This window comes from Gordionus sp. m RMFG-2023, chromosome 1 (assembly GCF_954871325.1).
Source record: "Gordionus sp. m RMFG-2023 chromosome 1, tfGorSpeb1-WG-v2, whole genome shotgun sequence".
Taxonomy (NCBI): domain Eukaryota; kingdom Metazoa; phylum Nematomorpha; class Gordioida; order Chordodea; family Parachordodidae; genus Gordionus; species Gordionus sp. m RMFG-2023.
Genome location: NC_088775.1, coordinates 26,656,047 through 26,673,032, shown reverse-complemented (window position 1 = coordinate 26,673,032; position 16,986 = coordinate 26,656,047). Strand labels below are relative to the sequence as shown.

At 28.0% G+C, this 16,986-nt stretch overlaps 1 protein-coding gene across 1 annotated transcript in view; it reads right to left on the bottom strand.

Annotated features, from left to right (window-relative positions):
• Positions 1-5,872, bottom strand: part of LOC135922764 (uncharacterized) — a 41,405-nt gene extending 35,533 nt beyond the window's left edge. The window contains exons 1-2 of the mRNA XM_065457222.1: positions 4,138-5,872; positions 3,458-3,870 (exon numbers count right to left, since the gene is read on the bottom strand). Coding sequence (XP_065313294.1) covers positions 3,458-3,870; positions 4,138-5,752 — 2,028 coding nt within the window. The 5' untranslated portion in view covers positions 5,753-5,872. The remainder of the gene's footprint in view (positions 1-3,457; positions 3,871-4,137) is intronic.
• Between the last annotated feature and the right edge of the window lie 11,114 nt (positions 5,873-16,986).

Below are 16,986 nucleotides of genomic sequence, written 5' to 3'. Positions count from 1 at the left end.
CATTCATTTAGTTTCATTTTCAATATGAAAGTCGCTCGTTTTGACAATAGGATGAATAGTGTTGTTAAACGGTTTGTTTTGAGCCGATTCTTAAAAACGGCGAACTCAATACTTTAACCAGAAAAATATCGCCTAAACCTCAAAATTTCATTAATATATCGCTAGACCTTTGTGCCTTCTAAGCAAAATCTTCAGGCTTACTTAATATTTTTCTGGATAAAATATTGAGTTAGTCGTTTTTAAAAATCGGCTCAAAACGAGCCGTTTAACAACACTAAGGATGAAGCAAATAGTATATTGATTTTTTTCTTTAGCTCGGATCACAAGATCAAGATTTAAATAAATAAATTGTAGTCAATTTAAAATATATATTGAAGAAAATAAATTGAAAGTATTTGTATTTATTTTAAATTGCAATAAATTCAAAATACTTTTTATTTTTTAAATTATTAAATAAATACTATAAATATTCGCTATACTTCTAAACCATGGTAAGTATGGGGTTGGATCAAGAAAATAGGATTAATTTTATGACTAAATTGAGATTTTTATAAATTTATGATATATGGATAGGCAAAAATCCTTTTATTCAACTGGTCGGATCAAAAAAATGGTCCCTTATAGGTTTCTAGCTTAGCTAAATACAGTTATAGCTGTAACTATAAGAAAAATTTACAAAATAGCTTATTAGCTATCAGCTAAAATGTTTTAACCATATTATTTATAGTTATGTTTAATTTTAAAAAATATACTAGAGCTAGGCATGGCCTGAAAATTTTTTTTTTAAATCATGGTCGGGTAGGGCTATATATTTTAAAAATAAATATTTGAAATCACCATTATTAGCTATAAAAATCAAAAATAAATATAAAATATTTAGAAAAAATCCAGGCCGGGTCGTGCAAATTGTACCTCTGCAGGTCTCTGGTTATAGCTAAAAGAAAATTTTTTAAATAGCCTACAGTTAACTACAGTTATAGCTACACTTTATTGCGATTATAATTAGCAAAAAAATCAAGTAAGGTGTAGCTAATTACAATTATAGCTAGGACCGTACCGATATTATTTATCAGATCGGATAAGGGTCGATATTTAGCCTTTTTTTAAATTGGATCAGGCTTACATTTTTGATTATATTAAACATAATTTATTAATAATAATAAATTAATAAAAGAAACCAAAATTATTTGTTATGTTTAAAAAATATTTAATCAATTTTTAAATAAGCCAACACAATATTTTAGCCAAAAATACCTTATCCAAGCTTGGAGATTTTGTCCACAAATTACAGAAAGGTTTAGACATCTATTGGCGAAATTTTGAAACGTAGGTAACAATAGTTATCGCTAAGTTTTATCGTGGTTATGGTAACGATAACTACAATAAAAATTAACAACTATTTGTTTTGTTAGTTAAAAATTTTCTAGGAATAGAATATGGGTTCGTATCCATAGGGGGTATCCAGTAATAATGGCATGGCGCGATACTGATTGAAGTAAAGGCTAATGAGAAATATAACCAATATGAACCAAATTAATAAATTGTTTAAAAATAATAAGGACAAGAAATTTGGGATGAGGACTGGCGTGGACGTAACCTCTTCAAAGATATGAGATTTTTAGGAGGCGTCCATTTGTTGAAATTAAAGGCAAAAGCATTTTTTCAAAAAAATAGGAATCAAGATCACAGCAGGAAATATAGTAATCGTAGAAAAGTCACAGAATCAAGAAATGTAAAACTGTTACAGGAATTTCCAGCATCATAATATGAAACTTCGCTAACATGCCTAAGCCATTGTAATCAACTATTAAATGGCATCAAAGTGGGCATGAACAGAGAAATGTCAGAAGCATTCGAAAGAATTAAACAATTGATAAGCAGGGTTCGATTATTTCACCATTCTGATCGAAGAATACCCATTCTATTCACCATCAAATTGATAAGAGAATCGGAGTCCTTATATTAATATTATATATAAAGTAAGGAGAAAAGAAAGACCAATGCTTTAGCGTCAAGGACTCCAATAATTAATAGTACCTAAATGTTGGCAAGACATGAGCATGAAATTGAAAATCAAAACCAATACTACAAGACAAATATCCAACTGAAATATATAGACTACCACTACAAAAGCTTAATAATAATAAAAATAGGAAGTCGGTACTCAATACAAGCTGGCAATGAGTAAAAAAAATAAATACCGTTAAAAGCCAATGGGATTTAAAAAAACATGTCAAAATTCTATACTAAACAAATATAAAACCTAGGAATGAATAGTGATATAGAAAATTGGGTAGAATGTGAGGAACAACATGATATGTAACCAAAAACAAGATCAGATTAGTACACAGTAGTTCACAACGTCTGCAAAAGGACGGAATGACCAAAATATTAGTCAAGAAAAAAAGATCCTTCAAGTATTCTAAAGTTTTTTAAAAGAGTGAAAAAGTTTGAAAGTATTTAATATAGATTACTTTTGGATTGATTGAGGGCCAGCACCCTTAGAGATATTAGACCAACTTTTTAAAAAGAAGTGTATAATAGGAGAAACGATAGCTGTGTATAATAGGAGAAACGATAGCTGTGTATAATAGGAGAAACGATAGCTGTGTAAACATTAAACAAGAACCCAAGATAGGTGAAAAAGATTGTCGTGAGCATAAAATAATCAAGCTGAATAGATAAAAATATGAAAAGATAAGAAGAGTATAAAATTTCCACCTCCGCCTCTAGGTTCCAATCTTCTCAGTATGACCATTTTTGGCATGTGTCCTTAAATTGAGCAGAATAGTACTATTACGCAAATGCTAGTAAGGAACAACGGCAAAGACAATAATACGGCACACGCCAAATCAACAAAAAAGAGATAGGAAAATAAGACATAAATAACTGAAGATGCATGGATAAAAAATATAGGAAAAAACCAACACCAATATAACGGCCAATAGTAGCCCAGTGTGACACTAAATATAAAAAAACTGACGGATGTTGGGCCATGAGAAAAGTGTGAGGAGCAAAAAACTCAGGTGCAGGAGATGAATTGGTCGGAGATAACTGGTATTAAGCCATCCTCGAATACGAGCATAAAACTTAAAAATATAATATATTATTGTTGTGGTAGAAAGCGAACAAATTTTGGCCAAAAATTATTTAAAATTTTCCAAGAACCAGCTCCGTAACCGAACATAATGAAGGTGTAAGTAATTTAAATATTGTTTAAAAATGTTGCGCGATCAATTTTAGAGTTTATTTACTGGGTTTAAATTTTGTCTTGATTGCTTAAGAGCTTGGAACCGGAAAATAGAACTCTCGGAACGGGTAAAATTCAAGAACGGGAAATCAACAAATTAAAATTTTAGGAACCAGAACCGGAAGAAAAAAAATCAAAAAAGAAATCAATAAAAATATATTATTTATTATTATTCAAAAAATTAAAACAAATTGATTCCAAAAAAACCTTTTTTCTGTCGATTCGCATATGCCTTTTGGCTTGATGCTTTTCTAGCTTTTCCAACCTCCGAAGACATATTCGTTTGCGATCGGGGCCGTTTTTGATAGCAAACAAATAACCGCAGGCGTGTTGATTGAGGGTGGATTCGGATTTAGCCGGTCTATTATTAAGCGCCAGTTTGACGGGTTGTTCGGTGAGATTCTTCTCTTTGTTCTGGGGGAAGGGAACTATCGCCTTAAATTCGATAGGGGTATCCTTATGATATATAGCATCGTGACTTCCTTCATCAACGAGGTCGTCATCGAATGGCATAAATTCGTCTTTAATGAAAAAGGGTAGAATCGGAGGTACAAATGGCGTGGCTATTGCACATATATTCTGGAGTTCCCTTTTAAAGTTTTGGTCCGAAGTGGTCATATCTTAAATAATAAATCAAAATAAAATGCTTTGTTGAACAATATCGCTTAATATTAAAAAAGAAAATGTTGTGAAATGAAAATTTAAGTAAAAAATATAACTAACTTATTTTGATGATAAAATTGCATAATATATTGAGCACTCAATTTTATAAAAATCTAATTTTACCTATCGTAACATTTTTTATATCCTGATTCGATAATATAAATAAAATCACTAATGGATTATTCCAAGAGAGAAAGAAATTATGTCATTCACTCATAGCAAACCCTGGGTATTTTCGGATGTGGCAAGTATCGCAATACGAGCTCGCGCCAGTGACTCTGCATCTATTCTGACTTCGGAACCTGACGCTGTTTGAAAACCTGTGGGAATCGTTCCGTTCAATTTGATGATGGAGGCGTTGTGAGTGACAGGTAAAGGAGAAGTTCGTACTTCGAAATCGGCTACATCTAAGTCGGCAAATTCATTTTCATTCGTTTTAGGTTTAGGGGAATCTGATTGGGGGAGCAGGGGCATTGAGTTAATTTCCGATTTAATACTGTTCATTTTTGGGGAGGGTTGATCGAGATGATAAAAAGCTGAAGATCGGTTTGTCTTATCGCAGTCGTCGTTAAGGCTCGAGGTGGCGTGGAGCAAAGAAGCTTCTCGGACTAGCACTTCAGAACCACGGGCTGTTTTAAATCCGGTGAATATTTTAGGGGGATGTGCTGTTTCGATATTCATCAATTTTGGGCTAGCCATATTGGTAAATGTAAGTTTGCGTTTAACAGCACCACCTTTATTATTTGCAACGCCATCTTTATTATCTGTAACGCTATCGTATGATAAGTTATGTGTTGGTAAGTGGATATAATCTTTTGTCAGAAAAGCCTCATCTCGTAAATTGATTGGGCCATCAAAGGGTTTGCTGGTTATCATTACAGGTTGAAAGCTCCCCATATTACAGGATTTTTCAATACCATAGTTTAAATTATTGTGGATTACATTTGAAGGAGTAAAGTTGGTCTCTCGTAAATGTGATTTTGAGATAAAGTCTTTGGCATTATTGGTTGTAATGAGAGGGATCTTTTCGGCATGAATCATAGCTAGTGATGCTGTGCTCTGAGAGAAAACAGGAGATAACCCCAAAAGGGTGCCCATGGATTCAGGGTCAAAGGGTTGAAGGGATTTAATCACTGGTGCATTCACATTTTTATCCAGGACAAATGTAACAGCGTCGCTCCAAAATAAGTCATCACCACAGCTGAGGTCAAAGACTAGGCAATTGGCATTCCCAATTGACGTGTTGTGTGATAAAATGGATAACGAAAAGGATGGGGAATAAGTTTCCTGAAAGGATGAGAAATTTTTGGGAGGTGGAGGTTTAAATATTTCTGGTGCTTCTTTGGGCCCTGGAGCCAGGTTTATGGATTGAAAAGTAAGGGCAGTGAGTGAAAATACACCTGACGATGACTGTTCCTCTAGATTTTCATCATTGATATATCTCTCAAGATTTGAGTCAATAGTTTGAGGAAATGGTGTACTTGTTCTTTGCCTATCAATGTGTATAGGTTTTAAAAAACTTGACTTTGGTTTATGCTGTATTTTTGACAAAATATCACTATTTGTGTGAGTAGAAGTTACAAGGGTATTAGTCAAATGAATTTTTGGAAATGAAAAAATATTTTTGTTGAATGTTTTAAATATAATATACAAAAGATTACTAAATAATTTAGTAAGTTTACAAATAATTCCACTAAATGTTGTAGGGATTGGTATCCTGTTTTGCAATATGTCATGCAAATATGCAAAAAATGAACATAGATATTTAATATCTTTGATAATAAATTTTTTATAAATTTTTAGAGTTTTATACGTGTTCCTATTAAAAGAGTTATACATAAGTGGAATATAAGAATCGATGTTAAAACATTTAAATTGATTAAAGCGATAAGATAAATTTTCTACACTCCAATAATTTGTTATCTGATAAAACACAGCAATTTCAAAATCTATAAGATTTTTAAAAATAATTTTAAAGATATAAACTTATTTACCTTGATATTTTATTACTAATAAATCATGTTGCAATTGATAGATTATATTTTGAATAATGGAATTCATTTTGTTTTTAACAATGTACAAACAATAATATTTAAATATGATAAATAATTGATTAAATATATTATTTATTGGTTTATCACTATTATATATCATTTTGAGGAAAGTATTTTGATTGCCAAAAAATAATTCCAAATCATCTTCTATAAGAATATTAACAATATTACTTTTGTTATCATAATCCTGCTTTTTTAAACAATTTAAATAAGGTTTTATATTATAATGTATTTTTTTTTTCGTTTTATTCATAACAGAACAATTTTTGGCATTGAAAATATCCTTATGTATATTTGAAGCATATTTTTTTGGATTAGGAGTCATGGTATCAACTATTTGTGAGTAAAATTTATCCTTAAAAAATATAATATATAAAAATCCTAAATTAAATACAGTTGAAGATCTATGTCCATGAGATAGATCTACAAAAATTGATTAAAATTTGGTATATGATTTACTATAAATACCAATGTAGGGCAACGATTTTAATGAAGGAGTTTCTAAACATGAAGACCAATCTATAGTGTTATTGCTAAAACTCATAACACTAAAATAATAGAAGTTATTTATATTATAATTTTATATTACTGTTTGTCAAGTTTAGAAATAGGAGTTGATTGAAAATATCTGCTAAATTTATATACTCATAAATTTTTAAAATTACCTATAATTATTTAATGTATCATCATCTGAAAATATGCAAGATTCTTCTTCCATATCAAATTTTTAATTTTCGTCTGATTTACATTTCGATGTATAAATCATAAAAAACCTATTTAAATGACGAACGTTGGTTGACAGCTCGCAGAGTGAGTAAATTTAAAATCAGGTGATTTATTTCTTGTTAAATATAATATATCAGGCGCGTACGCAGCGGGGGGGGGGCAGGGGGACAAATCCCCCTCCCCAAGACAAAAAAGGCAGATGCCGGAGTCTATTTTTCAAAAATATTTTTGTTAATAATATTAATTTATATTTGTTAATATTTTTTTTCCTATCTCATATATATATTTAATTACATTTATTTATCACATTCATCTACTAAGTTATTTTATCAATTAATTTCAATTTCAAGTTTTCCTTGGTGTGCGTATTATTTATCTAAATTTCTAGTCAAATAATAATTATCTCTGAAACTCCTTGTCCCAGTGGCGTAGCTAGAGAGGGGCGCAGGGGCTCGAGCCCCCTGAAAAATTTGAATAGCCCCCTGAAACAAAAAAAATTTTTTAATGGCTCTTTAATATCCCCTTGAACTAAAAATAAATTTTTTTGATTGCCCACTGAATGATTTCTTTTATAATTCTATTGAGTACTATATAGATTTAATTTTATAATTTAAAAATTAATAAGTCTATCTAAATTATTCTTAAAATTCTATTTTAATTATTAGATTAGATTAATTCTTATAAATTATATTTTCCCTATGTCAGCTTGCAATCAAATTCTGTGTTAAAAATAGAATATTAATATCACTCACTAAATATTAATATACCATTAACAGTTGAAGCTTTATTGACTTTTATTATTTAAATTATTATATAACTCTAATTAAATAAATATTAATTGAAAGTTAACAAATTTAATATTGTAATAAGCACTAATCAACTATATTATTGATATTTAAATTTAATTATCATGACTATTCTTAAAATTATTTTCAAGGTCCAAAATAAGTATAAGAAATTTATTTATAAAAAGTAAGTAAACATATAGTTTATAATCCTCTATTAGATATAATTGGTTATAAAATATTAGGTTAAATACCACTTTTGCAGAAGTATTTGACAGTTATATAATATATTACAGATAATATTTTAATAAATTTTTCTAATAAATGCTTTTGATAATAAATATATGTAATAAATTGCTTTCAAATATTTAACGCCATCTATTTAATATGAAATATTTAAATATTATTATTTATCCCGGAATGGATGTAATAAATTAAATAACTTTTCTTCTCTTTTTTACGCGTTTTTAGGAAAGCTAATTTTTTCTTATTTGAAAAACAGTTTTGAATTAAATTTTTAATACTAGTATATTTTTGATATTATTACAAACTGCTACTATTTTAAGATATAATATATCAACTAGAGGTGGTACAATAATATATAAAATTTTAATCAATTTATTTTATCATATCATACAAAATGTTTTATTTCGAATATAGCATCCCTGCCTTGTAAATAACTTAAGGCTTCAATACATTTGCATAATTTCTTTTAAAGATTTTTAGTGTTTTTGTTTTATCAATTTATCTAGCATAATAAACTCTGATATAAGTCAATATAGTAAGTGTCATGGCTATGACTGCAAATTAAACAGCATCTATCATTTGTGTGGCTATGTAATTTAAGATTATTATTACAGCTTTGAGAGCATATGATTGCATATATAATCTAATGGTCAAATGTGTAGTTGTTTATATATCATTGAAAATGGAAGGGAAGATAATCTTTTAAAAATTTAATATCTCACAATTTTTTTCTCAATTACTTATCTAGCTTCCATCATGTCCAGGGTTGCCAGGTCAAAATTTTCAAATTGCGAAATTTGGTATTATGCGGGAGAAATATAAAAATTGCTTAAAAAAATTTTGCAGGCGCCTATTATTTTTTATTTAGTTTATATAAATACAAAGTCGGTAACTATTTTTCAAAATAGAATAACATAATTTATAAAAAAACATCAACGATCTTTTTTAAATATAAAAGAATGTAAACAAGATAAAATTTTATTAAAAAAACCATTTTAATTTTACAATTAAAAATATATTTTATGCGAATGTCCCGCAAAACGACCGCAATTGGAAATCTACAGTGTGTATGTATAACATTATAGGGATAGGCGCTTAATTATCATGTATCACGTTTAAATACATAATAAGTTACTCCAAAAATAAGAAATAATACAGATGAAACTACAGTTGCGGCAATAGCAATCACTTATCTTGTAGTACAACATTCACAGAGATACTTATCATCACAATGTTGGTAGAATCTTTTCCCCATAATATTTAACGACTCTAATATAAATGAAAACTATACTTGTAGAACAAAAATGAGCAAGACTATCATCAATGTTTTAGGACCTAAATCCAGGAGGTCTTTTGACGATTTGAAAAATGGGCATACATTTGCAATTCTAACAGATGCATCTAATAAGGGAAATATTAAAATATTTCTCTTGATCCTCCGCTATTTCATCAAAATTAAAGTCGTTTTAATAAAACTATTATTATTTTTTCCCTCAAATAGCGAAAAATCCAAAGACATAGCTAACCATATAATGGTAAATATAGCAGATTCGAGATTATCATAAATTGCATGTCAGCTTTCTGATCTGATAATGCCTCAGTGAATTTGATAAAAACAGAGTGTATTTACAGAATTGAGTCAGCACAATGTTGGTTTCGATATGTTATAATACCCGCCATCGGAATTTTAAAATTTTATTAACCTTTAAAAAAATATTTCTTAAATAAAGATTATATAAGCTGTCCTAATATTTTGAAAATTTTTTTCAATAATGAATGGCAGAGGTATATTTAGGAATGATTTCACATGTAGGAATCTACTATATGCTGTTAATGTGTAGTTGCAATCAGAAGAATCTTAACAAAGATTCATAAAATTATGCTGCAGATGTATTCATCTTTACAGTTAAAAATTGACAATAAATTTTATGGCGCCATTGCTAAAACTTAATTATATTTTATTTGAGATTTAAATAATAGAACTAAATGTTTACCGTCGTTATTTATATATTTATAAAATTCCTGGCATGACATATTATATATTCATTAGCTCGGCCTCTAATGTTGTTAAAGCAATCCTATTTCTCTTCTTTTTCCAGGCAGTCCTCATCAGGCTAAATATGCGCTCAAATGAGGCATTAGAATGAGGTAAGGAGAAGACATACTCGCATATTTTTTCCAAGCATGGGGATTTATCGTTATTACGAAAAAATTCTACCCATTTCTCCTCTGCTTTTAGACCATCTAACTTTAAGTATTTTGGCGAATCATAAAAAATAGAGAGAATTACAGTCTCATCAAACAAGATATCAATGTCTTTCGGTATTTTTAATATATTTATTAATTATAAAAACTATCAATTGATGGTTTCTGTTCCAAGGTCATAATATTTATACATTTGTAAATAGAGTTATTAAAATCAAATTTTGATTGTAAATATTCTAAAATTTTCTTAATAAAAATATCTGCTTCATTTAAAAATGTATTAATTAGAGTATTATTTGAACATTTTAATATAATATTTTTAGCAATAGCGCCATAAAACTTATTATCAATTTTTAACTGTAGAGATGAACAGAGCTGTAGCATGATCTTATAAAATTTTTTTTAATATTCTAATTGCAACTGAATATTAACTGCATGAACTAGATTTCCTACATTTGAAACATCCCAAATATTCCTCTGCCATTTCATACTCGAAAAAATTTTTCAAAATTTTAGGGCAGCTTTAAAATCTTTATTTAAAAAAAGTATTTTTTTAAGGGTTTGTAAATAAAATTCTATCGATGGCAGGTATTCATGACAGCCACCCAGAGTCTACATGAGCGGGAGGGATATGAACAGTTTGCATCCTATTTTTTTGAGGGGGTAGGGGGTAAGCTGCTTTAATGGGGGTAGGATAAATTTTTTTGTGGGGTTATCTATTAAATTTTGAGATGAAATAAGACAAAGTTTATTGCTGTAAAAATTAATACTTTTATTATAGTATTATTATAATACAATTCATCGACCAAATCTATATATTGCAAACAATCATACACATTGTTTTCCAAATAAACTATCCTTTTAAATATAATTTAAAAGGTTTAGATATTTCAGCAAGCTCATAATGCCATAATAATTAATTCATTGTAAATAATGGAGGTTTTAATTAAATTTATTACCTAAAAAAATAAATTCTTTATATTCACAAAATATCGATAGTTGGTAGTAGAGATAGATTAATTTAAGTTATCCTTTATAAATTATTTGAAAAGAATATCAATAAATAAATAGGTGAAAATAATGATAAAGAGACATCTCCGCCGAAGGCGGCGGGGATTTTTTAGGGGGTAGGCAAAGGTTTTTGAAGGGGGTTTGCATCCAGTGAATTTCCTGTCATGTAGATGCTGCAGCCACCTGATAGGTATATATCGCAACAACACACACCATTCCAAGTCAGACCACTTCACCAACTCTTTTAATTCATTAACTCTTTTAGTTGATGACGAAATTCGTTAAAACATTTCATCACAATTATAACGACATCCATAGATAGTACATTTATCGCCTTCTTGCAAGAATTATGTAGTATATGGTATATACAGGCAATTGGTATTAATTCATTATTGTGCTGCCTCAATTCGGTAACTTTGGTTTTTGCCAAAATTTACAGAGGCATTATCAGCGCAGAAAGCTGACATGCAAATCATAATCCTGAATCAGTTATATTTACCATTATGTGGCTAGCTACATCGTTGAATTTCACTATCCGAGGAAAAATTTTAACAGTTTTATGGAAATGTTCTTATTCTTGTTGAAATAGCGAAGGATCAAGGGAAATGTTTTAATATTTGCCTTATTAGATGCATCTGTTAGAATTGAATATGGATGCCCATCTTTCAAATCGTCTAGAATTGACCTCTAGGATTCAGGTACTAAAACACGTGTGATAGCCTTGCCCATTTTTGTTCTGCCACAAGTAAGGTTTGCACTTATATTGGAGTCGTTAAATATCATGAGAAAAAGATTCGACCCACATTGTGATGATATAGCTCTGTGAATGTTGAACTACATAATAGATGTATACGATTTCCGCAAATGTAGTTGCATCTGTATTATTTATTATTTGAGAATATTTTTGATTGCAATCGATGTTGATATACACCCCTGTACTGATTTATATGAATGAAATGATGTTGATTTATTATTGGATAAAAATAAAACAGATAGAAAGAAATTTACAAACTAGACATGTTTTTTGAATAAATATTTAAAATTATTTTAAAAATATAAAAATCATCAATTAATGTCTCTCAAAATTATTATTTATATATTAAAAATGTTAAAATACTTTAAAAAAAATTGCGGGAGAAATTAAAAAATAGCGGGAGATTTTTGCGGGAGATTTCCAATTGCGGTAGTTTTGGGGGAGAGAGATGTCTGCGTGTAAACTAAAAAATTGCGGGAGTCTCCCGTTGATGGGGGGAGACATGGCAACCCTGATCATGTCATTTAAGAGGAAGCTTTAACCACCATATAGTTTTATGATTTGGATTGGTCGTTTATATTCTTTTCCAAGAATTGTTGATTTGGTTAGGCCTATAAATTTTTCCATATTAGTCCATTCTATAAAATATTGTCTAAAAATGGTAACCGAGTGTTATGTTAGTTTCTTGACCTTTTGTCAATGTAAGTTGCTAATTTTTTAATATGTAGTTTTTAAAAACCATTATCAATTGAGGCATATGTATGAATTAATTAACCTTTTTTATCACTTGTAATTTTTTAGACGCAAAATTTTTTTATATCAGCAATCGAAAATATTTTATACTGTAATAAATCGATTTTATTTTAAAAAATAATATTTTTAGAAATGTCTTATATTGTTTTAATTATTTATATGCTAGTTTATTTTGTATGCATAATATAATAAATGACAAAATATGATTCAGAATAATTATTCAGAGTTAGCAAATTTTTAAAAATTATAATATATTAATATAAACCCGACCAAAGGCCCGCAAATGGGGGGGGGGGATGGTATCGAAGCCCCCCATCGATTTTTTTTAGTTGAGCCCCCTGAGATTGTAAAGGCTAGCGGCGCCCCTGCCATGTCCAACAGGGAGAAATAAATTGCAAGCTTGCCCAAAGAGATCGAGTCTCCACCAAGAAGTATTAACAGCTTTTATGGAGTTAGAAGAGCCGATTATTAATGCTATTACTGAAATATCACAATGGCTTGAAAGAAATATTTCCTCAGAAGCAAGAAAATTATTGGATTCGATACTTATTTCAATATTTTTTATGTAATACTTTTCAAAAATGACATTGACTTGATTAAGAGGATGAGAATAGCGGAGGGCATTATTAGAACTCAAGGAAATTAGATCTAATGTTGATGGAGAATTTCATATTTTATATATTATTATTGAGTCAAAAGCAGAGCTATACGTGTTTAATATTTGTCCCCTTCGACTTGCAGCAAGCAAGCTCATCGTCAAAACATTAATATAGGATCAGTAGAAGAGTATTATAAAATAATTGTCCCCTCTCTTAAATATAACCCAAATAAATGAATGGTTTTTAATTCATCATGCATCACTTGCAAATCCGCAGATAATACTTCAACCTTTTTCAGATGGTGATAGAAAAAAATATTGTTAGATTTTTATCATGAAAATGTTAAAATATCTTATGATGCCTTATTAGCTGAATAACTATGATTAAAATTAAACTATGGTTGATATAGTCCCAAAAAATGCTATGGATGCTTTGCATTATTTCAAACACATTTTAGATTATATTACCAATGTATTAAAATGGGTATATATATTAGCAACTCTTCCCATTAGTAAACTGAGATAATATTCTCTTTTTTAAGAATAACATAGCCCTGCAGAGGTACCATTTGCAGGGCACGGCCTAGATACTTTTTAAAAAAAATTACAGGCCCAGCCCGGCTTTTTTGAAAATAAAATTTTCATGCCCGACTCGAATTTTTTAAAAATAAATTATATTTATTTTTGATTTTTATAGCTATTATGACGATTTCAAATATTTGGTTTTAAAATATACAGCTCGGTCCAGATATTTTTTTTAAAAAAAATTTCAGGTCCAGCTCGGGTGTTTTTTAAAAAAATTAAAATACGGTCCGGCTCGGGGGTCGGGCTTGCAAGTCTCTGAAAAACATACCTATGAAATAAAACTTCTTAAAGTAGATTGAATGATTTAGATCTTTTGAATATTCATAGGCTAACGCCAAGCAAGGATAGATAATTTAAAAATTAGCTCAAAACATACAAAATTCATTATTCCTAAGAAACTTTTTGTGTATTAATTTATATTTCCAATATTTAAATTTTTTATACTTTATATATTTTAAAAACAAATTTCAATTTCAATTTTGTGTCATTTAAGTGATTCATATCGTGGTTATATTCATTTTATATTTTATAATTCACATTTATTTTATAGTTTTTCAATGCCGGTTTATATATATAATTTTTTTGTAATTCACATTAATTTAAAATTGTGTATTAGAAAAGTTATTATTCCTAATAAATTTATTCTTAGTATTTTTAATTAATAATAATATTTCTTAAAAAATTTTATTATCCCCCCCCAATACCAAATTCCTGCGTACGCGCCTGTAATATATTGTTAATTTGTGTTTAATACTAGTTACTCTTTTTATCGTAAAGTCAAATCTATTTACAAAATGAAAATTATATATAAAAAAAGTTAATTATTTTTGTATTTTTTTATTCTTATTTTTATATTTGTGTTTTGAGATAACCATTGTGTTATTTTATATTTAACTTAGCCGACACAAATAAAAATATTGAATTGAAACTAATTATTATTAAAGTGTCCTTACAAAAACAACAAAATCATAATTCTATTATTTTTATATATCTTGTTTTTTATAGGCGTTATCTTTTATATCATCTATGACTAGCGATATTTCTACGTTTTATTACGTATTTTATTATTAAGAAGTAAAACAACCTTATCAGCCTCGTATAATGTTTTATTATTTTAAAAATTTGTGTGATTTCTTTCAATATATAAGTCACTTACTATATTTTCCTTGGGAAATTTTATAAAGAAATTATCATTTAGAGACGACAAAGTTAATTTATTAACTTTTATATCCTCCATTTATTCATAAAAAGTAATACATATGGAGCAAAATTTTTTTTAATATATTAAGCTTTAACAAAAGCGTATAAGATTTTTAAACATTCGTCATATTCATTCAAATGAAAAGTGTTGTCTAATAGTTTATAATATTTAAACATTTCCTCTAACATTTCAAAACAAGGAAATAGGTCCCCGAAATTTGAGAGAATGGTTAAGTTAAATGTAAGATAACACGAAGGTTATCAAACAAAATAAATATACATAAATAAGCTAAACCAAAAATAAGAATAAAAAAATGCAAAAATTATAAATTTAATATATTTGAATCGCTTAACATTTTCCCTCTTCTAAAACGCTTACCCTATAATTTGAAGCTATCGCTGAGAGAAGTTGTTTATAGTTTTGCTATCCTTGTTGTTACATAAGTTATATTCGTTATCATTGGCTTGTCTATATCGTATACGTTGGTTTGCCCATATCGTTTTCGAGCTTGTATGTTGGTTTGTCTAAATGGTTAGCTTGTTATTCTTATCGTAGGTTTTTTACATCAATCGTTAATTCGTCTAGTTAGCTTGCTTTATTACGTTGTTATTATTAACAGAGGCCTGCAGGCCAAGCCTTAAACCGTACCCGACCCATTAAATTTTTTTTTAAAAAAATACCCGGGGCCGTATTTTTTAAAACTAAATATTTGAAATCGCCATTATTTGCTATAAATATCAAAAAAATAAATATAATGTATTTTAAAAAAAATCCGGGGCGGGCCGTGCAAATGATACCTCTGCAGGTCTTTGATTATTACCAATTTTCAGAATTGTTATTATCATCATTAATAATTGATCGAATAATGGATTTTGGAATAATATATGGAATTGATGAATCGAGTGATCTAATATACCATAATAAAAACAAGATTATTATATAAACTTTTAGCGTTCTATTTTAATTTATATATTTATTTAGCGTTTTATTAATTAATTTTTTTTATTAATTCTGCGTTTTATGTAGTATTTTATTATTTTTTTTATATTAAGTTAAGTTACATAATCTTTTAAGTAGGTTTTGTTTTATTCTTATTGGTCTAGAAATTGATGTTAATATGTTTTTGTTTACAATATTTTTATTTGTTTCAACTCTTCCACCCTAATAGCGTTTTATTAATTAATTTTTTTTATTAATTCTACGTTTTATGTAGTATTTTATTATTTTTTTTATATTAAGTTAAGTTACATAATCTTTTAAGTAGGTTTTGTTTTATTCTTATTGGTCAAGAAATTGATGTTAATATGTTTTTGTTCATAATATTTTTATTTATGTCAACTCTTCCATACTAAAATAAATCTCAGTATAGGTATCATGATTCGGAGTCAACGACATCTTATCTTTACATATTATTTTTCTTATTTGATCTGAGTGTTTTCTTAAAATACCCTTATCTGTTTTGTAGTTAAATGAGTGTAAAATAATATTTAATTTATATTTTAATATCTGAGGCGTTAATTTCATTTATATTATATTATGTTCAATTGATTTTAAAAGTTTTTATTTATTGTCTGAGGCAAATTTCATATATTATATTATGTTCAATTGATTTAAAAAGTATATAATTATATATTTCAATATATATATAAATCGTCATATTTTAAATTATATAAAAAAACAATAAAATGTATTTAATTTTGATTATACTGAGGTATATTTCATATATATTTATGATATTATTTTTAAATGATTGATAAATGTCAATCAGTTGAATAATTTTATATTTAGAAAAATTATAGATATTTATTAAAAAACAAAGTTATTATTTTTGTTGATCGCGGAGTGATATAATTTAAAAGAAAGAAAAAAAATGATTCGCCATTAATTGTTTTATTAAATTATTGTGAAATATATTTTTATTTGTACTAAGTTGATATTTGGATTGAATTATTGTGAATAAATTGATATACCAGAAATAATGAATAAATATAAATATTCATAGTGAAATTATATAATCTTAATAATGAAAATTAAGTTAATTGAGTAATAAAATGAGTAATATTTTGGTCCCGAGACCGACCGACCAGGATCGAAACACTTATTAGGGAAAAATAAGAAAATTTAAAAAAAAAGTGAATATTTTGTGAAGAGAATT